General features: G+C 39.3%; 2 protein-coding genes across 4 annotated transcripts; both read right to left on the bottom strand.

Annotated features, from left to right (window-relative positions):
* Positions 1–1716: 1716 nt before the first annotated feature.
* prnprs3 (prion protein, related sequence 3) lies at positions 1717–11444 on the bottom strand. The gene is made up of 2 exons (XM_017699410.2): positions 11049–11444; positions 1717–5396 (listed from the first exon to the last, which is right to left on the bottom strand). The coding sequence occupies exon 2, from the start codon at positions 5394–5396 to the stop codon at positions 3705–3707; it is 1692 nt and encodes a 563-aa protein (XP_017554899.1). The 5' UTR covers positions 11049–11444; the 3' UTR covers positions 1717–3704.
* A 1137-nt stretch (positions 11445–12581) lies between these two features.
* Positions 12582–25458, bottom strand: LOC108428421 (inner centromere protein). Of its 3 annotated transcripts, none has more exons than XM_017699411.2 (21): positions 25347–25458; positions 23940–24089; positions 23750–23857; positions 22749–23383; positions 21310–21373; positions 21130–21202; positions 20865–20991; positions 20269–20302; positions 20066–20165; positions 19314–19445; positions 18979–18996; positions 18202–18311; positions 17974–18097; positions 17444–17566; positions 17034–17191; positions 16734–16827; positions 15101–15178; positions 14931–15017; positions 14738–14824; positions 13328–13475; positions 12582–12881 (listed from the first exon to the last, which is right to left on the bottom strand). In XM_017699411.2, the coding sequence occupies exons 2-21, from the start codon at positions 24077–24079 to the stop codon at positions 12697–12699; spliced, it is 2625 nt and encodes an 874-aa protein (XP_017554900.1). In that variant the 5' UTR covers positions 24080–24089; positions 25347–25458; the 3' UTR covers positions 12582–12696. The 3 variants fall into 3 exon arrangements, with proteins under 3 accessions (XP_017554900.1, XP_017554901.1, XP_017554902.1); XM_017699412.2 differs by having other exon boundaries at positions 13328–13463; XM_017699413.2 differs by lacking the exon at positions 18979–18996.
* Positions 25459–25740: the final 282 nt, after the last annotated feature.

Here is a 25740-nt window from a genome sequence, read left to right as displayed (position 1 = left end):
AAAACGGAATGCAACGATGTGCAAATTATTTAAACCCTGTATTTAATTGAAAATAATACAAAGACAATGTAGCAAATCCTGAAACTTAATTTTATTGTTTTGGTTTTTTAAAATATGTTTACCACTGAAACTAAATCACTTCTTCTTTTAACAACACTCTGTAAGCATTTGGGAACTGAGGAAACCAACTGCTGTAGTCTTGATAGTGAAATGTTTCCCCATTCCTGCTTGATATATGATTTCAGCTCAACAGTTTGGGGTCTCCTTTATTGTTCTTTTTTTTGTTTCATAATGCACCATATATTTTTAATGTGTGGCAGGACTGAACTGCAGGCATACGGTGGCCGAGAAGATCCTATTCACAGTACAATTAAAAACATGTTGCTGCTGTTGATGCAACTCATTAACACACTGCAAACAGAGAACACATGCTGAAATTACTACATCTCAACTGCATTTTACGAACGCACTGCAAATACAGAAAACACTTTCAAATTTTAATTTTTTGGTTGACGGAACACTTTTCCACTTTTCAATGTACTTTAAATGAGCTTGAGCCCAGAGAAGGTGGCAGTGTTTCCGGATCCTGTGTCATGCATTTGACTCCTTAATCGGATTCGAACTCCAACTCCCAGAATGCGCTGGGAGATCATGTGACTCTGGACTAAAGCTTGCACTCCTATCAGCACTCAGTGTCCAGAATTTTAACTATCACCTGTGTCTCGTTATAGCTTAGAGTACAAAAGCCTGGGCTTTAGAAACGTCCAGTGTGAGGTATTGTTTTTCACCTGAAACTATTGAATGTTCTCTCTGTATGATTATTTGTTTGACTGTGTTTATGACCTTTTTGCTTCGTGTTTTGTCTACGTCTTTTTCCTTTCCCTTTTGGTACTTCTGCTGGTTGTTTTGACTTGTGTTTTGACATTTGGCCTGAACTCTGACTACTCTTTTGTGTTTTGTCCATTTTGGCTTTGGCTGCTTGGTTATTGAGCCAAGCCATCTCTCATCCGCAAGCGTCTGGGTTTCTGTCACTATGTAACATCCTGTATAAATGTGATTTCTTCTTTGTATCGTAAAGCTTTAATTTGCATTTGTGGATGTAGTGACAAACTGTTCACAGACAGTGGTTTTTGCAAGTGTTCCTAAACTCATGGAGTGGTTTTTCTTTTTACAGAATTGTTTGTTTTTAATGTTTTTTGACCTTGTCTCTTGCACGCAGAGGTTTCTCTGGATTCTATGAATCTTATATTATGTACCACAAATGATGAAATCGAATGAATTGATGCACTATTTGCTCTTGCACTCTTTCACAGAGTGATGAAATCTTCACTCCCCGTCTTCACTTCTGAAAGACTCTCTGGGGTGCTCTTTTTATACCCAATGATGACCTGCTGCCAGTTAACCTAATTAGTCGTGAGATGTCCTACCAGGTGTATATTTTTTTTATGCATTACACAACTTTCCCAGTCTTTTGTTTCCCCGTCCTGACTTTTTTTCATGTGCAACTGATTGACCCATTTGAGTTATGTAAATTCAAAGCACCTTTTTTCAGTATATTTGCATAGCATTTGACCTGAGTGTAACTACTGTAATTAGTTCTCAAGCCAGGGGTGACCACACATTTGCATGCAAGTATCCCTATTCATATCTGAAATATTTGTGAGGCTTTAGGAAAGCTTAAATAGCAAAAAAAAACTTGTTTCAAAGGGGTAGAAATATGACCAAACATCTTTACTCATCCAATAACATGGAGAAGGTTGGAGAATACACAGGTAAATTAAGGCAAAACATCAGAAATAAGGCAAAGTCTATAAAAATAGCTTCACACCTGCAAATGCCCATGTACACTAGGGATCTGGATGAAGCTGCCTGAAATGGATGCAGGTGTATTTTGCCACTGTACACACAGTCAGGAGGTTTGAAAGGCAAAGCTGCCTCTAATCATCATTTAGACAATCACAGGATTCGGGGGCTCACCAAGTCTCTAAAATTACAAGTAGATGCCACCACCATCCAAACTACTTGTAAGGTTTGTTAGGTGATGTAGGGAGTTTCAATACTTTTTTCTTCTGAATGCAAAGCCATATGCAGTTTGGTACACTTGATCATGTGTGAAAGCTGGTTAAACTTCATGTTTCAAGTTCTTCTTTCTCTTTATTTATACAAGATGGGTCAAATAATATTTTGTACATGCACAATGCAAACATCCCACAGGTGTACTTACACAAGACATGCGAAACAACCACTAATATAGTATATATTATACTTATATAATAACCACTGAGTTCGTCACACCTCAGCTGCTAGTAGAGTACAGAACTGGGCAACAGATCCACAGTACCAAAGGATTTCTCATTGAGTATTATGAGAGAAGACTGTGCTGACTCAGGTAAGGCAAGAAAACATATTTTTGAGATAAAAAGGTCATTATTTTATGAATTACAACCTCTGTGAAGATTATATTTCTCTAACATGTTCAGTGTAAGATAAACCATGAATGTTTTTCTTTTCTGTTTATTATCGCTATACCCTTTAAATAGGACATCACAAACCACAATGGGCAAAAACCATCAAGCATGTTTTGTTATATGCTAAAATGAGTATAAAATGACAAGCAATTTTGATCGTTAAACTTTTTAGCTCAGAGCTAAAAACATTGCATAGCATACAGCACAGTAAAGTGTTGAATCGATGACTTGAGTGGCCACCAACAAATGAATAAATAAAATCAGAACAGTCAAACACAGTTTAAATTAGTTTTAAAACTTTAGCAAGTATAGGGGAATAGTAACCATTGCAGTGGGTTAAATTTACTGTACAACGATTATAGGCAGCATCTTCACAATCAGACAAACACAGCAACACTAACTTTCCAACTCCAGCTTTGACAGTGTCTGCTACAAGGCATCAAAGAGCAGTATGCAAAGTACTCACCACCCCAACCTAAGCATACTATTCAAACACAAGTGACAACTATCTTAGGAGCATTAACAGCAGGACCAGAGACTTGACTATATAACTGAACTATAAGCAGCATAAATAATAAACAAACAAATCAAAGTGAAAAGTGTAAAACTATTTCAAACATTAATCAAAAATAAATATTTCAGTAGAAGCCCAAGAGTTCATAAAGTAACAATAATAATTGTATGAATCTTGTGATCTATTTTTGTAAGCATTATTTATATAAATAGATCACAAAGCCATATGTTTTGTGTTTGCAAAAATCAAGACATCATGCAGATGGGCTCGGTTGGGGTTGACAGCAGCCTTCATACAATCTCATGCAGTGAGTAATGATGATGACAATCATGATGACATGGCAGTGACAAAATTTCAACATATGCTTTACTGGGGCGTTCAGCTCTAATAATGGACAAATATCAAGACGTTTCAGCAGTCATTATAAAGGCATGGGGGCAGTGCCCTGTCCCATGCATTTAACCAGTATCACTTACGTAGAACAGCAATGGATTCAGGTGGCTAGCAATATGTATATATAAATATGGTTTTAATAACCCAATTCCCTTATTAGTTATAAAGTTAACAAAACTGGGACTCCACATCTCCAGGTGACTTGGTGTCATCACTTTTCAACTGATCATCTATTCCTTAGAGAACAGATTATGTTTTTCTAAAGTTAATTTAACTTGTATCAACATAACGGAAAAGGCTGCTCTAGAGGTTCTCTAAAAATTGTATGATTAGTGCAATAGCATTGAGCTGATGATCAGGGATATGGTGCTGCTCAGCACTAGTATGACCCTATGGCTGAAGGGCCTAGGCTTCTCTCCACCTCCTCTGAAAGACTCATCACCACTGCTGCGGTCTTGGATCTGCTTCTGAGCGTGATGCTCTGCATAAGCCATGTAAAGTTCAATACAGCGTCGTGCTTTCAGTTGCTCAATCAGCGCTGGATAGCCGATCTCCATTATGCTTACAGTATCATCTTCCTCCCTGTCCTCACGAGGTTGAGGTGGTGGCTCGGTAGCACCAGTAAGCTTTGCAGCAACGGGTAGAGGGCTATCTGTACTGTTAGCGGATTTGCTCTCTATTCCAGGGCTCTCACTTTGTGCACTGCTATCTGACACCTGAACCTCTGCTGCTCCAGCTGGTTTCTCCCCTTGTGTGATGTTTGGATCACCTCCTTGAACACTGTCTGATGCCCTCAGTGGCTGTGTATCTTCAACAGCTCTCTTACTTCTGCCAGCCTGTTGCCCTCGCACTAAGTCTGTTCTATTCATACAGTGATCCATGTATGTGTCATACGACTGCGGTGGAGGATTCTGGAAGATACTGTAAGCATCGCTGACTCCTGCGCTTGATCCAGAGCTTGTGGAGCTTGATCCAGAATCACCTGCTCCACCACCTGGAGAGCTGGGGTTCGTGTTACTGTCAGAGGGTCTAGTGCCGTAACGTCTGTACATGTAGTGGTTATAGTAATATTCTTCCTGTGGGTTGTGAAATGCAAAATGTGGGCGCGGGAAACTGCCCAGGCCATAACCTAATGCCATGCCTGCCACAGCACCAACTCCAGCGGCCATTACTGCTTGCCTTCCAAAGCCCTTTGACTGTATAGAGGGCCTCATACCCATATTATGCACAGACTGAGCAAAAGGAGAGCCTCCAGCTCCAGCATATCCATAACCACCATGCCCAAAGTTTCCACCATAACGAGGGCTGATAATTTTATTATTAGGGTTCCAGTAGGGGTACTGTGCTGCTTCAGGGTATCCTCCTGCACCTGCCACACCACCATACTGGTTGGGAGCGGAACCAGGATAAGATGCGCCTCGTACTGGGTAACCAGGATAAGATGCGCCTCGTACTGGGTAACCAGGGTAAGAGCCTCCTTGAGGATAAGGGTTGCCCCCACGTCCTGGGTAGTTGTTGGGGTATGAACCTGCACCTGGATATGATCCTGCTCCTGGATAACCTCCTTGACTTGGATAGCGTCCTTGTCCAGGATATCCTCCTGGATTAGGGTAGCCTCCTTGATTGGGGTAGCCTCCTTGATTGGGGTACCCTCCCTGATTGGGGTACCCTCCCTGATTGGGGTACCCTCCTTGATTGGGGTATCTTCCCTGACTGGGGTACCCTCCCTGGTTGGGGTACCCTCCCACACCACCTCTTCCTGGGTAGGAGCCTGGGTACCCTCCACCAGTGCCAGGATATGGTGGTGGATTTTGGTTAGGCACTTGAGGTTGACGAGGGTAATTTGCTGGTTGTGAGCGTGTTCCGCTTGATGATGACCCTTTAGTGCCGGTTCCTTTACTACTTGAGCTACCTCCTTTGCCCCAGCTGAAACCCCCTTTAAAGCCACCACCTCCTCCTCGTCTTGCCATGACTGAAGCCACCAAAGCCAGGCAAATGCACACCACTCCAAAACGATTCATCTGTAGAGAGAGAGGAAGATTTAGTTTGGAAAAATGTGAGCAGAACATCTGAACATTAGAATAGTAAGAATTACATGTAAAAATGACAAAATTCAGAAGAACAAAATATTTCTATTATATAAAGTCAATATTGCGGCATGTGCAATATTGGCTTTATATTATTCTAATGACACAATTAATTATATAAGTTAAAAACAAAACTGGCAAAAAAGTATAAAAAAGTGAATAATGAACATAGCTGTAGATGTAAGGGTGGGCAAGATGCCAAAACTACAACTGGGGGAGGGGTATTTTCACAACACATGTCTCACAACAATGCCTCACGATATTTCATTTTTCAGAATTTTATCAAGTTGGAAAAGACAAAATAGAACCTGTCGTGTCACATTTACTCTACCACTACAATGACAGCCCAGCTTGGCTTAATGTTAGCCAATTAATTATCTCCTTAAAGTGTTGGTAATGAAACTTACATTAATATAAGGGAAAACTGTTAAGGTATTTTAGCTACTCTCCTAACCACATTAGCTACTGTAAAATGTTCCTTCAAAATAAAAGAGCTTTATTTTACAAATACAGCACAATTTCTCTGAAACAATTTATTAACAAACTTTTATTCAGCTAACAAACTTGTACCCAGTGTTAATGTCAGCTACGTCATCTGGGCTTTAGCTTCAGTGCTCTTGCTAACTAATTGGCTAACTTCTGCCCAAGCTGTGCCTTTGTCTAGCATGGGTCTTGGTCAGCAGGGCTACAGCTTGATGTCGTTCAAAATTAAGGCTGGCCCAGTTGTATATTACATGATTCAAATACTCATTGTTGGTTCCGCAGCAATAAAGGTTTTAAAGGTATTATTACTTTAATAAATTATATATTATTATTAATTATTATATATATACCACAAGCATTTAAATGCATATCCTGACATGTTGTGCAAATACCAAATAAACTTGTAACTTACTACCATTAAAACAGTAACATTTAAGTTTCATAATTCAGCTTGATTTTAAGTATATTCATTACTGCAGTTCAAAAAATATATAGTAGTAAACAATGATGTATTAGTCTATACCTCTGATAATGCAAAGACAAGGATCATTAAATCAAATCAAATCAAATTTATTTGTATAGCACTTTTTACAACGGATGTTGTCACAAAGCAGCTTTACAGAATTTCGGAAAAGACAAAGTTTCAACAGGACTGTAAGAATGTACAGAAACCCCCTGGTGGGCAAGCGGGCAATTAAGTGGGCAATTACACTTAGGCCTACATATATAATGATAAAAGCTCCGCAATTATTGGCCCCTTTATTGAATGGAGATTAAGGTCATGAAAAAATGTTTATTTAGATCAATTGCACACTGAAAATATGAAAGAAATGTAACTGACAAAAAAACGTCTAAAAGCATCACCTCGTCCCCGGAGAAATTCCTCTCAACAAAATGAACTAAAAGGAAACCTATGTCCACTTGTATTTCTCCTTTATTTCTTCTTATGTGGTCATCACGAATGTCCTGTTTCATTGGAATATAAGTATGAGAAGAGGAAGAGGCCAAATTCCCTTTCCATGTATCAACATGAGGAGTAGACAAAATTGTGCTAACCTTTATAAATCATCCAGTGGTTATGAAAACATAGCTACGCTCCTGGAAGCGCCGTATTCACTGTTATGGTAATTGGAGCTTTGAAGGCGCCACAGAAGGGTAAACTGTATTTACATTGGCATAGTTGAATAAGGGGAGCTCGATATAACCTCAAACAATGTTGTAGAAATGCTGCATTTATAAACGAGGGGGTCAGAGGTCAGATTATAACAGCCTAAAATGTTATGTAACAGTTTTGACTCATTAATTCAAGCTACAGCTTGTACAGGCACTAGAATATAACTGTGGGACCATGTAATAAAAATTTGCAAAACAAGCTGGCAAACAGGAAGCCAGCTTCAGCCTCGTTTAAAGATAAACACCAGTCCCCACATTTTAACAGGATCCTGGACAACTCTGAAATTTTTTAGTTTGCTCTGCACATTTCACTCTGAACAGCTTCTTAAACCTTGGAAGATATCGAGCAGGCTTTGCTCAGCGTTTCACACTGTGAAGACTGAATAGGGGGCAGTTCCAACTTTATTAGCATCACAGCTCCCAACAGCAACCTGTAAATAGCCACGAAGCCAGACCATCTTAAATGTAAAGTTTCATAGTGAGCGAATAACTTTAATTTACAATCCCTTTTCAATAAAGTTGAGACCCTGTAAATGTAAATAAAAACTATATTTATTTGAAAATAGTATCAACACAACATATGAAATGCTAAGCAACACGTTCCAAAAAAAAAAGTTGGGACAGAGGCATGTTTACCTCTGTGTTTCATCAACTCTTCTTTTAACAGCGTTTGAGAACTGAGGAAATCAACTGCTGTGGTTATGAAAGTAAAATGTTTTCTCATTCTTGTTTGATATAGGATTTCAACTGCTCAACAGTTCTGGGTCTGTTTTGCTGCATTTCTAGTTTCATAAAGTGCCCCATGTTTTCAGTGGTGACAGATCTGGATTGCAGGCAGACTCTTTTACTAAGCCATACTGTTATCACACATGCAGAATGTGGTTTGGCACTGTCTTACTGCAATAATCAAGGCCTTTCCTGAAAAAGACATCATCTGATTGCAAAGTGTTGCCAAAATCTGTTTATATCATTCAGCATTAATTTGTCTTTACAGATGTGCCAGTCACCCATGCCACATGCTCTAATGCCCCCCAACACCATCACGGATGCTGGCTTTTGAACTGTGTTCATAACAAACCTGATAAGTCTTCAGCCCGGAGGATGCAGTGTCCATGATTTCCAAGGATTTAAATTTTAGATTTAGCAGACCACAGAACACTTTTCCACTTCGCCTCAGTCCATTTTAAATGAGCTCAGGCCCAGAAAAGGTGGCAGCATTTCTGGGTCCTGTTTATATATGATTTTTTCTTTGCAGAGTTTTAACTTGCATTTATGGATGGGGTGATGAACCGTGTTCACAGTCAGTGTTTTTCAGAAGCCCATGCAGTGATTTCCACTATAGAATCATGTCCATTTTTAATGCAGTGCCTCCTTAGGGCCCATAGTTCTTGGCCAGCCAATACTAGTTTTCAGCCTTATCCCGTGCATAGATTGCAGAGATTTCTCCAGATTCTCTTAAATTGTTTAATGATATTATGTACTGTAGATAATGAAAAGCAAAAGTTATTTGGTATTTTACATTAAGAAACATTACTCGAGTTGTTGTACTATTTACCTACGCAGTCTTTCACAAAGTGGTGAACCCCTCCTCATCTTTATTTCTGACTTTGCTTCTCTGGGGTGCTTTTTAAACCCAATCATGTTACTGACCCATTGCCAATTAACCTTCAGGTGTTCTTTTAGCATTAAACAACTTTACCAGCCTTTTGTTGCCACATCCCAACTTTTTGGAATATGTTGCTGCCATTAAATTTAAAATGGGCAAATATTTAAAAAAAATATTTTCAGTTTTAATATTTGATATGTTGTATTGCAGTATTTGCAACTAAACACTGGGTTTAAATCATTTGCACATCATTGCATTTTGTTTTTATTTACATTTTGCACAGCATCCCAGCTTTTTTGGAAATGGGGTTGTACATCAAAGAACTGTTTAAAATGCTGAATAAATGCATTTAATGGCACCTTTAATACAATCAGAACGAACAGAATAGTGAACTGGACTGGAAGCAAAAATAAGCAAAAATTCTTTAAGGACAATGACTGGACATCAGCAGAAGTAATACTTTAAGTAGGTTGTAGGGAAGAATCATTTAAATGAACAAAGTACTTAGTGTTACAAAGGTGTTGGAAATAGCACCTCAGTTATGGGTCCCCAGGAGCGGGGGAAAAAGAAACACTCCTCTGTAGCAAATTGTTTAAAACCATTTGAGCGATATGTGTTTATGCTTGTAAATTTCTTGTGTTCAGGAAAAAAGACAACTATGTTGTGAGCTAGTCAGAACACCACAGGTTTGGTTCCCAACCTTGATGCCCCTGGCCACTACATTAATTGGATCAACTTTACCAACTAGAATTCATACTGGTCTGACACGAGGGGAGGTTAAGAAATGGTCAAACAGACACACAAACACACTGACATACATGAATACATGACTAAGTGCATTAAATGTTAGTACTTATTCTAATATTCTAACAATATTGTGTTTTTCTAATCAAATAAGTACTTACGGCCCAATGAAACCGAATAAGGAATACCTCGTACTGTCAAAGCGTGATCAGGATAGGTTAGCAAAAATGCAATTTAAAAAAAAGACATTGTTTTATAAAAAATTCTTATTGTTTCACATTATTGGGTTCTTTTTAAATACACACTGTGTAGTTATTATTGAATACATTCACAAAAAAGCATCAAAACGCCGAGTGATTCCACGTTTGGGCCTCGAGGTAACGGATCACAGGAGGGAGCTGCGTTAATATTCACCACTAAGAACTATTTAAAATACCTAGACAGGTTACGCACCAGGAATATTTGGTTGTTGTCCTCACAATATTATCGGTCCCACCCGCGAATGGGCCACATACATCAAAAGATAAGGCTTGCTAATGAAATACTAGAATAATGCAGAATGGCTTGCTATATAAGCATTGCACGGGGATTCACATGTATTCATTGCAGACTTTTTCGAACAGTATACGTAACCGTTTGACTCGTTCTAGAACAATCGCCGTTTAAAAACTACATGTCCCATAAACACCAGCACTGTACCCTGGCTCGCGTGGCTAATCGTACCACGATTGACAGATTTATTGAGTACATTCACTGAGAGCAGTCAGGGACAACGCAGGGTCACAGCTCTAATTCTGTACCACTGTTTAATTCAAACTGTATCTTCATGGTGGTTGTAGCGTAGCCTAACTGCTTGTTATCTATCATCGTCTTTAGCTATAGCTAGGGTAACTACATGCACAACGCCCGGATGAAACAGCGGTATCCGATTTGTTCAAACCACGCCCATTTTGGTTTATGGGATGTGTAGTTTGTTTGCGAAGTTGACTACCAAAAGAACTACAATTCTTACATATTTACATTGACGAACATATGTATATAAACGTTAGTCGAGTCAAGATGTAACGTACTGTTACACCACACGGGTTAATCCCGAAACTATAGCTCGTCTGCTTTCGAGTGACAGTAGATATCTGAAGCCTATTTATGCATCTCGTGCTAATTTCACTCGCATGGTGCTCTAACGGGCAAGCCCCTGTTTATGACCCATTAACCGATGTCAGCTACCAAGACAACGGCATCTCAACAGTTCGGTAAACAACTGTGTTCTTCATCTGACCCTCTGAAGCTAATTAAAGCAGCAGCTACGCGACCACTCGTTAATAACACTGGTAGCACTCATCCTTTTCAGTGTAGCCGACAGAGACTGGGGTTACATTACTAACAGACCAGTCCGTTACTTAATGTTACAGAGCAAATAGTGGTGAAAAAACAGCTAGGTTAGCGTTGTTTCCCTCCAAACACACCACATACGTATTAAAACATAATATCCGGACCAGTCTTAGCGGATTAGGAGGCTTACGTTATAGCAAATGTAGTTAACTTGCCCAGAAAGCTGTAAAGCTGGCTTTTTCACCCACCTCTGCAGTTAGCTAAAGTGACGCTCTGTCCTCCAAAGGCTGCTGTCCCTGGACGAATGAAGTTATGAACTGAAAGAAAATAAAGCTCTTCAGTGTAAAACCTCTCCGAAGGCCAGAGAGCCCGTCAGTGCTTAGCAGGTCTCCGAGTGACTATTCTCAGATGCGTTAAGTGCGGCGATTGGTCAGAAAGCCTGGACCAGCGTGAATTAATCCGCCCTAGGTCCTTTAAAACTGCACAGCTAAAGTGTTTGACGTTACAGAACAGTAGCAGGTACTAGTAAAGCAGTGGAAATATTATTTTAAAGTAATCATTCAGAGCCGCAGAATCAGCTGTGACTGGATGGGTTTGTTGCACCAAGAAACATAACGTGCCACTACGAGAGAGCAGCGCGAGCGCGCCGACGGCATGACGTACATTTTTCCGTCTGACCAGACACACTTACCGGAAATGTCAATTCACTGCATTTACCAGCAGAAGGGCTGGACGCTGCCACACCTTTAAAACAGGCCGAGTCAAAGAAATGTCAGACTAGTAAATAAAAACCAGCTAAAAGAAAAACGTCCAGGCAAATCAGTTCTTCTGTAATAAGTAGAAAGCTCGTCTGTACAGCCAGTTCATACCACAACAAAACCGACCATCAAAACTTCTCACCGCACTGAGAGGAGCACCTCTCAATTAGGCATTTAACGAATTAATTGTTAAAAAAAAAAAAAAAAAAAAAAAAAAAAAAGGTTCGGCAGGTGCAGCATTAGGAAAGAAAAACAGGGAAAAGAAGGGGGAAGGCTTTAGGGGTCAGAGCTGTTTTGCTGAATGGAACGGAGCCTTTTCTAGTGCTAGTGAAGTTGCGCATACCATACCACGAACTCTAAAGGTTTGGCCAGAAAAGCTCCAGATATCTTTATGAAGTGTAAAAATACCGTCCAGACAGGGTTTCTATTTTAAACCCTGAACACATTCCAAACACTCAGGAAAAAATAGATTAGTGTTAAGTACTGTAAATCCTGCATATACTTCAAAATCACAAACAGGTTTTAATGTAAAGGTACTGTTGCCATTACCAAATCTATGAGTACAGAACGTAGATCAGGTTCTAAAAAGTATTTACACAGCCTCATTTAACAAAAAAATAAAAATAAAAAAGATATACAAAACAGGAACTCATCAAGTAAAATCTGTCTGCTTCACTCCTTTTCAGCAACTCAAAGCTATTGTTTATTATACAGGTTTTGAGGAGGGAACTTACATGCAAGCCTTAGTGAATTTTTTTTGTCTCACAAGATTACGGGCCAAAGTGTCTCCTCTTGTGACCATCTGAATGTCATTAATAGCAGCTCCAATGTGAAGGCCATATTCCAGTGCAGGTAGGGCTAATTCACAAATTCCCATTAAAGAATCAAGAGATCAGAAAGAAACACCTTAAAAACCTAACAAATGAGGGAGACGGGGAGGGGGGAGAAAAAAAAAGAAAAAAGCTGGCTGCAAAACCGTTGATTTTGAATATATGATCCTTTTTTCACTACTCTAACTTCATATACATTTTTATAGCGCTTTATTAAAGTGAAATCCAGAGGTTTATATAAAACAAATGCAAAGTGTTTACATATAAGGTAAAAGTAAAATAGAAGACAACAGTAAGACATCTCTCTGCTAGTTGGGCATGTTACCCATACGTGGAGGGGAGTGCCAGACAGCAGAGCTAGTACGTTTGAAGAAACGTGGTTTGGTCTTTTGAAATATTTTCTCCAGCCTGGGCTGTTCAATTTCCCCAAAGTAGGAGTCCAGATCTAGTGGGTCATAATATCGCTTCATGATTGCCTGCTGAAGCTGCATACCTGTGAACAGAAATATGCTTCATTATATATAAAAAATATGCTTCGCTATATTTTGACACCATAAAATGTGCATGTGTACTAGGACAATGAAAAAGGCAGAGATTCATTCATTTTTGAAAACTAATCTAATCAAATTTCCTGTTTTGTCTCGTAAAAATAAAATCTATGTAAACCCATTTATCATTTAAAACATATTTAAATTTTTTTTATTAATTGTGATTAATGTGTACATGTTTGTTTGGGTCAACTAATTTTTGCAGTCACCCAATAGCTAGTTGGATAATAAACCCTTACATTATTACATTTAACTAAGTCACATCTGTTGCTCATGGAATTGAACAAATCCATGCAATGGCTAGAGTGCACTGGGAAGCCATGAATGGTACCAAAAGTACCCTATTAATCAAGATAAATAATTCTATACCAGTGAATACTATGTTTCTTACCCTCAGCCCAGGAAGGGATGGGTTTCCTGGGTGCTGATTCATCATCGGTCGAGTCATCACTGTTCTGGTCCATCCCGTAGTCCTCTGGATTCACTAAAACGTCGATCTTCTTCCCTTTAGGTGTAATCTGGTAGGACTGAGGAGATTGCTGTAGGAGGTTTATATATTTAACACACACACACACAAAAAGAGTGATTCAAGTGCATCCAGTCATGGCTGCACCCACCAATTTTTTTTTGAGGATATTTGTCAACACATAATTAATCGATATTTGTGTAAAAAGGTATCACTCCTTAGATTTGACCGATATTAAAATCAGCTTTGATTATGTATTTATCATTCTACAGAAACTCCCAAGGCCAGGTATGTAATCCTTTCAGGTTTCAGCTTGTGTTTGGCTATGTTTTGACAGCAGAGGGCAGCACTGTACTTCACACCCAATCCAGTTCTCAGGGTTTCCAGATTCCAGGTCCACATTTTAATTCTGTTCCTGTGTTTTTTTTTGTTGTGTTGGAGCAAAAATGTGGACCATCTGGTGGTCGCTGAGGACAGGTTTCTCTAAAAAGACATTTAGATGTCTGGTAACCAGCATCTTTTTTTGGTATTCTTGTAGGGCATCCCAACTGCACAGCTATCTGGGTGATCCAGCAGGCATCAACTCAAGGGTGTTGATGGAGGAAAGACGCTTTCCTCGTACAAGAACGCAAGTATTTTCTCTGTTAAAAAAATATCATTCAAGGGTTCTTAGTTTAATGTCATTTCAGTGCATTATGGTTGTTTTTTTTCATAACAAGCAAAAAACAAAAAAAAGCTAGCTAGCTAACTCTCATATTCCACCTTAGGTAGTCCAGCTGTGTTGATGCCTGAAGTGCCAGAATGTAACTGCTGCACCGTTTAAAGTAGAACGGGACAATTCGAACAAGAGGCTGGTGAACAGCTGACTTCAGCTTCATACAAATCGCCAAAGAATTAGTGGTGGGCGATAAATAATTGACTAATTGAATAACCCCTTTTTGACAGCGTATAATGCGTTAAATGTAACCAAAGACGAGCAGCAAGGGTGCTGAACTTTTCCCTTCTCCGCCGTCACTGAAGACAGGCCGGCTCACCTACAGAGCACCACTAGTATCCTGTTAAAACCTGTTAAAGAAGCAGGTTTTTATTTTATTTTTTTGTGGGGTATCCCATTTCATAGGGCAACATTTCAACCACTAACACTTATAACTGTTCCAAGGGGTTAGGGTGACCAAAAAAAAAAAAAAAAAAAAAAAAAAAAAAAAGTGTGAAGAGAAGAAATGGGATTGGGTCCCAAGTGTGCAATTGTATTAGCTGGCTCAGCTGTTCAGTAACCTCTGTTCTTTATTCTAAAATGATGTATTAAACACATGTTCAGAGACATATTTAACTTACTTCTACATCTACAGTGACATTCAGCCCTGCTCCCTTGTCTATCATGTCAGCTGCTCCTTTGCTGACAGGGGTCTTCATGACCGAGTGCTGAAAAAGGAAAAAAATGATAACTACACAAACTATTTAACAGCAAGACCTCTATAGGACGTGAACAATAAATAAGATATGACATTCAAAATGGCAAGAACCTTACCTCAATATCTACAGTAACATTTAGTGCAGGACTGGGTGCAATTGTGGCATTGAGAGCTTTGGTAATGGGTATTTTCATAACAGAAGTCTATGAAAAGAGTGGAAAAGTGTTTACTGTAATAGGCAGTAGTTGCAAGGTAGAAATTAGGATTAATAAAATCAGTACTGTACATTGACTGTAGGGGCCACAGCAGCAGCATGTTTCTGTTGGGCAGCCCTCTCCTCTTCAGCCCTCCTCTGCTCTTCTTCCTAAAAGAGCAGATATACACTTGGATGAACATCCAACATACAATTACAATTTGGACAGTGGGTAAAAGTGCCAATTAAAATTAAACAAAAAATTAGTTTTAATTTAAAATTATTATTTTTGTACTAAATTTGAAAAGAATTAACATCTTCCAAAATAGCCAGTCACGTTTACCACTATATCTGCTTTTTCTTCTTTGTAACCAAAACCAAATTCCATGTATGCATAGCACACCTGGCCAATAAAGCTTGATTCTGATTCTTTAAATGAATTGCTTGGAAGACAACTGTTGTAGTTGTGAAAGTGGACACCCCACACCCACGTGCTTCATAATGCATTACTTTATTTATTTATTTTTGTTTCCTTTTTAAATAGGAGACACGTTTGGAACGCAGGCAACCCAGTCTAGGGCCTGCACTCACTCCAAAGTCATACTCTCGTAACACAGAGGTCCAATGGTACGAACACACAGTCATACCATGACGGATGCTGGATTCTGAACTTTGCGTTTGTTTCTGGGCAATGCTGATATATGGCTTCTGCTATTTTAGTAGTCTTAACTTACATTTGTGGATGCAGCAATGAACTGTAATTTACTGACAAGGTTTTTCTAATAATTCCTGAACCTATATGGTTATAGGCATTGCAGCAACATGTATTTCATTGCAGTGTCAGAGGAATCAAAGGTCACATGCATTCAATATTTCTGCAGATTTTCTGAATCTCTTAAATTATATTTTGCACCATAGAGGGTGTGATACCTAAAATCTTTGCATATGCTTATGGAAGAACGTTGTTCTTAAACTGTTACTACATTTGTGTGTTACAGTGGCGAGCCCAGTCCTTGTTCATAAAAGCATGTGTGATTACATGTGTGAACACGCCAAAAGAACTCCGACCCCTCTAAACGGCCCCAAAAGTGTTCAGCTCAATTTTCAGCTGCTTTCACACTGAATGAATGAAACTTTGCTGGGTGGACTCCGTGAGGAACACAGCCAAAACGGAGCCAATCTGGGCAGATCCACAGGACCATTTTTCCTAATTTTGCCTGATGCACTTCCGCCAATCATTTCAGCGCAGCCAATAGGAGAGCAGCAGGTGGGTCTAGTGGTTATTCTATTCTCCTGATAAATCCAACTTAGAGAACGCTGCGCATATCCTGAGTGCTACGAAAGGGGGTCAGAGTTCTAAAGGAGTTGTGGTCTGAGATGAAGGACCACAAACAAAACCAAGTCCTAGTTACAGTTCACTTACAGTGTGAACACAAAAGGAACTGAGGCCATTTGCAGTTGGTTCCCTCCCAGGTTCACTTTAACAGAACTCTGTTTGGTTCTTTGAAAATGAACTACATGTGAAAACACTAAGCCTCTCCTTTTATATCCAAGTATCAACATAAAGATGTTTATAAATAAAGTGTAGCACTGGAAACGGCCAGTTAAGCCAAGGAAGAAACACACATGTAGCCAAAGAACAAAAGACTGGCCGGGGGTGAGCGAGACCACCACACAAAACAGTGGTTAAGTGGATTACTCTCAACACAGTGAGTAAGATACCTACCCTCTTCTTCTCCAGTTCTCTTCTTTCTTTCTCTTTAGCAGCTCTGTCCAGCTCCTTCTGAAGAGCAATGGCCTTCTCCCGCTCCACTCTCTCCCTGCAACAAACAATTCAAAACAAATCCACTAGCTCAGTGGATTGCTTGGTTTTGCTTAAGGAAATGCAAGCAAACTGTATTACAATCTGAAAACGCTCAAGTACTAACATGTAATCCACGTTAAAAAAAAAAAAAAAAAAAAAAAAAAAAAAAAAGAGGGGGGTGGCTGTTTGAAAAAACAAAGCAAACAACTAATGACATACTACCTTTCAGCAGCAGCCTGCCTTTCCCGCTCTCGTTCCCTCTCTTGCTCCTTCTTGAGCTCCAAGGCGCGGGCAGCCTCTGCTTGTTTGCGTGCCTTTTCTCGTTCCTCTTCAGCCTTCCGCTTGGCCAACAGCTCTTGATGCCGTCTCTCCTCATCCTCCTGAGAGGGCAAAGTCGTTACTGGTTACATTATTAAGACAGTGGATTTTGCAAGTAATGTTCTTTATCACCAGATCAGAAAGAGCTGCATGAGAACAGTAGTAAGTAAAAAAGGAACACCACTCCATTCCACACAGGTGCACTTAAGTGATATCTGGATATGGTTGATATGAAATACAACATAAACCAATGCTGGAAAAATGCAAAATGTTGAAATATCTTTTCAAGAGGACACATGTATGAGGTAGCTTACAGCTTGCTGCAGCTTCTTTTTTCGGGCTGCTTCTTCTTGTTTCCTACGAAGTTCCAGTTCTTCTTGACGTTTGGTTGCAACCTTTTTCTTGGCTTTCTCCTCTGCTAGCCGCTCTACACGCAGCTGTGGAAGAACGTGTTAAAGATTTCCATGGTAAATGCATATATTTTGCCAATAGCAATTCACCTAAGTTTTCAAAATCCCAAAACAGTTAAGAGTATCTCAAAAGTGGCCCACAAGATGACCCAATATGACGACTGCACTACTGTTACTGAGATTGCTTGAACTACAAAATATAAATAAATCCATCAACTGATCAATGTCTTTGGCGGTTTTCACAAGCACAAGTAACATGTCTGAAGTACTTAAATTGAAGTCTATTTGGTTAGACTAATTAAGTTGAATGGATTTACCTTTTTTTTGTGGAAAAATTAAATTTTTTTTTACCGTTTTAAGTACTATGTGTAAAAAGATTAGGTTCTAGACCTCTCTTTGCTATTATCCAGAATAACAAGCACAAAAACACCAACCAGGTCATGTTTCTTCTCTATTTGTGCCATTTTCTCTTCAATTTTCTTTTTCTTTTCCTGCTCCTTCTCCTTCTCTCCTTTGACCCGGGCCTCCACAACTCGCTTTAAACGCTCATCTCGTTTTCTAAAGACAAGCAAATTATTTAGTTATTCCACAAAACCCAAGACAGGCCAGAACATATAATTTCAATAAATACGCATACAAAATTGAGTTAATAGCCTTCACACTTTTTCATCTCTTCTTGTTTCTTTCTTCTTTCCTCTTCCAACCTTTTCTTTCTTTCATTTTCTTGTTCAATCTTTTTGTTTAGTGCATCCCACTTCTGCCGCTCCCGCTCCTGACAAAACAAAAGTTATTTTAGTGCAACTACAATCTCGCTACAAACAGCAGTTTTGGTCTGAGAAGCACAGTGACAAACTGTAGATGCCAGGTGATTTTAGTGATTACATTAGAGGGACAGAAATAAGGGCTTGGGCTAAGAAGAGTTTCTCCCCGCCCCCAACACAGCATTTTGTTATAGTAGGGGTGGACAACATGACAATATAAAAATCATGATGGTACAAAATCAGACAATTGGCATCACTTTTTTTCTGAGCCTGAAAAAAAGAAAGAAAAAGAAAACAGAAAAGGCTACAAAACAAATACAAATCCCTTCTTTTCATACTAAACCAAATCCATCCACTTAGACAGGCGTTAATTTGCTCCCTTTAGAATGAAACCTGCAGTTGGTCAGTGTGGACGTTAAAATACTGACTATCCTTTGATAATTTATCACAATAATGTTAGATCACATTGTCCACCCCCTCAGGTTCTTATGTATTATAGTACGACCTCAGGAAGAAATCTGTAACATACACTATTAAGATAAACTTAAAGTACTTAGATACAGAATGAACCCTATCCCACAGCTCTACAGGTTAGATGGCAGAAGGAAAGTGACCCAGTGCACGCACAAGTGATAAGGTTACAATGGCTTACGTACTGACATCAGAGTTTGCACTTACCACTGAGCCAGTACTCAACTGAGGGGACAAACAGGAGCATGATTACTAACCCAGAAAGCAACATACATTTATTCATATCCTCTGTTTACCAGTGATCAGATGTCTAATTCTGCACTATACTTCAGTCAAAATGTTTTTTTTCCTGCACATAATGACAGTCCAGCCAGACAAGCAAAGTCAGATGCAAGTAAACACCACAAAAGGCCATGCAAATTCAACGATGCAAACTTGACATTGCTATCCTATTGTAGGGAATTTTGACTGCAGTCACAAAACTTGTCAGCTTGCCTGTGTGAACATATTAACTGTGTTGTGTGAGAGAGAAACAGGCTCACCTTGATGTCGGTTTTTCCAGTCTGTTTGATGAAGCTCTTCATGATGGAGCTGCGGCCCAGTGAGCTTGGAGTCATCATCAGCAGCTGGTTCTTCTGGACAGTTTGAAGGAAGCGCATGCTAGGTGTGATGCTCTAAAGGAGCAAAACAGGACTTTAAGAAACCTTCTAACAAAAATTACACAGCTTCCACAAAAACAGATACCTGAGTGTAGAAGGTTTCCAATTACAAGTAAATCAAAGCTTAAGACATCAAATGCATATCACATGACAAAACCCAAGTGAATTATTAGATACTAATAACAACTAATAATAATCTAATTTCCTTTTTAAAAACATCCAATTTAGCATCACTCATACATTAATTGAAAGCTCAATTGTATGTAATATGACAAGCTGTTCCATGATCAAACATACGCTGTGTCAAACAAAACACTTTTTTTTAGGATTTTAGACAAGAATCATAATTTTACTTTTATAGTAAATTTGTAGCAAACTAGCCAGCTCTCTCACCTCAGGCTATTACACTAGCAGCTACTAGGTTAAGATTTTGATGGCAAAATAATTATATATCGAGAGCCTTAATAAGCATCCGCATAAGGTTCCATTTTGACTAAAATTATGCCTAGGTAAGCCGTGAGGGAAAATAAGCATTAAAATAAAACAAATATTTCTGACTTCACAATTTACGTGTGGCCTACTGGGATGCCCACTTAGACAGAACTACAGACAGAAAGTTGTATTGTGTGTCTTACAGTCATGCATTTCTTGGGAGGGGAGTGCTTCTTCTTGGGTGTGCTGAGTGCTATTGCTGCTGACTCTGCTGCACGGCGTTTGGAGCCGGAGCGAGAAGCCCTGAAAGAGACACTGATTAAACTTTAGAATGCACCAGTCAAGAAAGCAATGCAATAATAGTATTACAATTAGGTTAAAAGAATAGTTTCAAAAGTCAACTCACCGTACATCGTCCTGAGACTTTTTCCCACTGGAATCTACAGACACAAAAGGAACACACCTTTAATAAGATAATCCACATTCAGCTATCCACTAGCCTTAAAAGAGGTGTTACTTGGACATTCTGGGAAGATGTGAAATTTCTTCTAAACAAAGCCATAAGATAAACTATTGTCTGCTGTACTTTTCCCTACTCCAGAGGGGACATATAGAATGTGCTTTCAGTCTGGGCTACAGTACCTTGGCATATTTGCTTCCAAAGCATTAAAGCCAAACAATGCCATAACGAGTTTATTCATTTAAAAAAAAAAAAAAAAAAAAAAAAGTAGTATGATGATGAAAAATGGGACTGCATTTACTCTTTGCTGCTGTGCCTGAGCTTAACAGGTATTAAATCATGTATGAACCATGACCACACAATTCCTGAATTCCATTTTGACCCAGTATATTTGGTACCTACTGATGAAAAATACTCTGCCTCTGATTTCAGTTAGTCAACTTGCTATTAACATGGTTTCAGGTCCTATTTGTACAATACTTGTTGCTGTTTCACAATCAGCATGAGTTTGTGTTCACAGCAGTTACTTGTCACATCAGCACCTGATTCCGACAGCCGAGCCATGGATCGTGTGAAACGACAATTTTCCTCAGCAGTGGGAGTTGAGGGCTTCTCCTCCTCATTTGGCATCAGTGCTCTGTCTTCTACTGGTTTCTTGGGCTCAGGATCCTGTGTAAGCACAACCACAAGAGAAAACTGTGAAATGCTAAACAAATCCTTATTTGTTACACAAAGGCTTTCAGTATCTTAGGTGAACTAAAGTAATAATTAATTTTGCAATCCAGTAACCCGTTGCTGTTATCTTACCCCAGGCTGGGTTATCTGTGCTTCAGCACGGACTTCAGCTGCTGGTTCTGCTAGCTCTTCCTCAGAAAGCATTCTACACAATAAGGTAATTAATGTCTGATAAATCAGCACTACTTACAAATAAAATGTAATCCTTACTTGTAATACGATAATGAAGTAGAGGAAAGTAGATTTACTCACTGTTTAACCCCGTTCTCCATCACTACATCATTCTCCTCCATTTCCACATCCATAGAAACATCCCCTACAAAAAAAAGATTTTTTTTTTTTTTAAATGCTGAACAATATCAGAACTATTCATTCAAAACAAAAAAATAAAAGCATGTGAGATATAGATAGATGTGTGTGAATTTCATTTATTACACTGCATTACAGTACAACGGGACATTTCTCTTGAATAAATGTTTATGCATCAGCAGATACGTACATAAAAACATCGGACATCAACATTCGGCCACAATTCTCACATTGGTGAATCCCTAAAAAACACACCGACGTAAGAATTGTTACCGAATGTTGATATCCGATGTGGGATACACATATTGTGGCTGAATGTTGGTATCCACATTACCACATCGGTGTGTTTGAAGGATAGACCAATGTGGGAATTGTGACCGACTGTTGTCATTGTTGTATGCCTAGAACACACCAAAGTGTTGACTGGCCACAGGTGTGCATAAAAGTATCAGATATCAACATGCAGCCACAATTCCCACATCAGTGTATCCCTAGAATACATGCTAGCTGCCACACATCTGACAGTATTTTAAATAGCTTCACAATTTACCTTAGCATCTGCAATGCTCAAGAATTTACCTTTGTTTACTGTAAGTAGGGCTGAACACCAGATCTCAGAATTGGTAATAAGCTGATAAAGGTACTTTATTAATAAATAAGTAAATAAATAAATAAATAAATAAATAAATAAATAAAATAATAATAAAAAAAAAAAAAAAATCACACTAACAACACCTCTACTACTAAAAAATAAATCAATTAAATTTATAAGCATTGGCCAGACCTTCGATTTAACCAACTAATCTGACTGATACGGCAAACTAAAATCTGACGACATACTTATTGTATTGTACTATATAAGCAGACTGTTTAGGCACAGCTAGACCTCTCAGTTTACATTGCATATTCTTGATAGAACTCTTGTTCTCAAATTACTGCTAAAACAGTCAAATGCAAAAAATATGAACGTCCTGTGTAAACTTAACCTCTTGATTGTCTGAGCAAAGTAGTAATACATTTGCCACAATAAACAGACTTAATTGACAAAAAAAAAAGAGCACAACTTCTATTTTTGCATACTTTAACAAATTAAAATAAGTATAAAAAGCGCAAAATATGCCATAATGTTAGTACAGGCCTTTTGCATACAACTGTAATCTTTCAAAACCAAAGACATGCCTTTAGTCTTGGAATAGATTTTGTTCCAATTTCTTTTCTATACAGAGAAAAGAATGGGCTAATCAAAAACTAGTCAAAACCAGAAACATAGGATATCCTATGACACTCATCCCTAACTGTATTCTGTACACTATCTTTACTGGACCTTTACATATTATGCCAATTTCATCACTGTGTGCATTTTTGCATGTGTGGAGTCTCACCACTGACGGAGCTGCTGCACGTGGAGTTGCCCAGTCTGGCTTTCTTCTTCAGGAAGGAGCGTCGAGAGGCACGGCGGACTGCTTCCTGTGTCATGCTGTGTCTGAGGCCCACAAGAGAGTGCCGCAGCACCAGAGAACGCCGGACCGAGGTCCGTGAGGAGGCCTGAGCCCCGGCAGCTGCGATGGTAATTTTATTAGCAGAACGGCCTGGAGAGGGCCCTGACTCCAGCAGTTTATTAGCAGACAGGCGCTCAGCTGAGGGGATTTTCACCACAGCTTGGGACAGTAGTGTCTGCACCGGAGATGAAGAGCTGTTTGACTCCTTCACTTCCAGAACATTTTCAGGGACATCAGGTGGCTGAGGAGCATCAGCCACTGCTGCAACTTCTACTGCTTCCTCCTCCATCACCTCTGCCTGCTCCTTTGCTTTACCAGCTGCTTTGTTGCGTGTGCTACGTTTGACAGGCTCACTGTCTGCTGCTGCAGCTTTATTACGCCTGGTACGGCGAACAGGCTCCTCAGCCACAGTGTCCGGGCTGCTACTGGGGGCATGTGAAACTACCAATTCCGAAATTGAATTTAGAGTATTCTGGACCGAAGAACGACGCAAGTTGCTGCGCTTTCCCTTAGAGAAACTGGACAGAAGGAAAAGTGATGCAAACGAATTAAGGCTCAAAAAAAGGTCATTAAAATTTGAAGTCATATGAATCACATAAGAGAAACATTCTAGATAACAATTTTTGTACAGAACAGCAAACGTTTTGTTCTGCAGCATGTTCAAGCATATACATTCACTTTATTTAAAAAACAAAAACAATTTCCTGCTACTGACCTGCCTCTGATGCTATCGCTCAATAACTAACAACACCTACAAAAACCTTACAGATTCTCTGCTGGATTACTACAAGCACACCTCAATTCATGAAATAAAAGCACAAATATAATCTAAAAACATTATTCTTCTCAACCTGCCACTGACCGTACAAACTAAAGGTTCTTACCGTCTTTTGCTACGACTTTCATTGAGCTCCACAGAGACCCGTTTCCTGCGGCTTGTCTTCTTCTGTGATGGAGTTTTGGGCATAAGCTCTGGTTCTGTGCTAAAATCACTGTAACACAACTAGAACAATTAATCTCTAAAGCAAACAGCAACACGAGTAGACACTTGAAGTCATGTCGCATATTACACACCTGGAGAACATGCGCTGAGCCTCCTGCTGAATCTCCTCCAGCCACAACATGTGAACATTTTCAACCTCATCAGTAAAGTCCTGCAGTTTCCCAGTGAAAACCTGCGTTAGGGAACGCATGGCTTCCGGCAAGGAACTCATGGCTGTGTCCCTAAAAGCCAAAGTGAAGGTGTGCAGAAGGATGAGATGAAAAAAATGTACTACATGAAAATACAGAAATAAGTCATGCTAGTGATCTTATTCTGGTTAGCAACAGGACAGCATACATTATTGCTGAATGCCACGCATAATGTATAGCTATTTGACGCAAAAACTAAAAATGTACGTTTTAAAACGCATTAAAAGGTGAAGTGGTACAACTCAGAAGACATGTGGGTAAATCTGAACAGCAGTTTCAATGGCAATTTTAAACAGCATATATAATGAGGCTGTAGACATTACAGTACAACATTTGACACCAAATCTATGAATCGTTTGGTTCACATCTCATGACTTTTACAGAAATTAGGAAAATTTTCTTTGAAAGCAGGTCCCACCCATTTAAAAGTCAACATAAAAACAAAACTATCTGCTCAACAAACCTAAGATTTCTGGAGTTGTATGTGCAATGCCAGTGTGCAAAATGTAACCTTAATTACAACTGTTCATGCTTCTTGCTGTACTCTAACACGGAAGACAACATGAACAGCCAGATTCAGAATAAGTTTGGACTTGATTCACGTCGAACAACGCCCAGGCTTTGGTCTTTGGCCAAGAATCGCCATTATCAACCAAATAGGTAACGTCAGTATCTCATTTCCGCGCCTATCCAGACCTGCAGTACATCATTTTTAGCAGCTGGCCCTTGTCAATTCAATTTATAAGCAAATCGATTCTTAGAGCGATCAGGTAATCCACTCTGCAAAACTAATTTTGCGCGGCTAAAAGCAATCCGGCCACTTTCATTAGCTAGTTAGCTAACTTAGCTAGCCGTAGACCTAGCTCATGTCAGTTATTTACCTTGCTCTCGCAGGGATTTCACGAACGCTCATTCAGGCATAGCTGACGTAAATAAAATAAGTTGCCAGCTTCTTGTTCAGTGGTAACCTGTTAGTTAACATTAGCTAGCGTTATCTGAGTTAACACTGAATAACACACGTTGATGTGGAGCTCAAATTACGGACACAAAAACCTTAACCTGCCAAACCGTAAATACAGATAATACCCATAAAAAACACTGCTCGACTGACACTATGAAGCTTAAAGGATTAGACTAAAATGCTAAAACAATTGGCCAGACATGAAAACATCGCTCGTTAGCTAACTAGTTAGTTAGATAGCTAACCTAGCATTTCAACCACAATCGCTTAGCCAGCACAAAGCAACTACGTTAACTACATTTTGATAACATAAAAAATCGCTAGTTTACCTTCCTGTTTCAAAAAGTAAGCTTAACAGATCACTCGAATTCTTCTCCTGCCCTGTTGTTCCTTTCTGATCAACATTCAGGTCTGACTGATTTTCCACTACAAAAACACCCTGCTCGGTGCAAACTTCGAGCTGCCCGCTCAAAACGGTTTAAGTAGTTTAAATTTCTGAGCGCACCAATCACTGGTTGCGCGACACATCATTGGTTGCAACCACTGTCCTTCCAACTCAATCTGTCCAATAAAAACCATTAAAGCACAAGCTGCCAAAAGATGGGCGGGTCCTACGGGAGAAGTGTGAGAAACCCATCATTTGTTTGGACGATTTCAACGTCAATCAATTTTTAAACCGCCCAAAGCCAACGGTCAGCTCCGCCCTCAGGCTCTTTTTCCGTA

This window comes from Pygocentrus nattereri, chromosome 11, assembly GCF_015220715.1.
Source record: "Pygocentrus nattereri isolate fPygNat1 chromosome 11, fPygNat1.pri, whole genome shotgun sequence".
Taxonomy (NCBI): domain Eukaryota; kingdom Metazoa; phylum Chordata; class Actinopteri; order Characiformes; family Serrasalmidae; genus Pygocentrus; species Pygocentrus nattereri.
Note: the sequence above shows the minus strand (reverse complement) of the source record. Positions and strands in the feature narration are given on the sequence as shown.

Excerpts from the sequence above, each read along its gene's own strand:
- prnprs3 (XM_017699410.2), bottom strand. The coding sequence starts at position 5,396 with ATGAATCGTTTTGGAGTGGTGTGCATTTGCCTGGCTTTGGTGGCTTCA.
- LOC108428421 (XM_017699411.2), bottom strand. The coding sequence starts at position 24,079 with ATGAGTTCCTTGCCGGAAGCCATGCGTTCCCTAACGCAGGTTTTCACT. Across the intron at positions 20,992-21,129 it reads CACAGATAACCCAGCCTGGG|GATCCTGAGCCCAAGAAACC; the intron begins GTAAGATAACAG and ends GTGCTTACACAG. Across the intron at positions 19,446-20,065 it reads CTCCCAAGAAATGCATGACT|AGCATCACACCTAGCATGCG; the intron begins GTAAGACACACA and ends TTGCTCCTTTAG.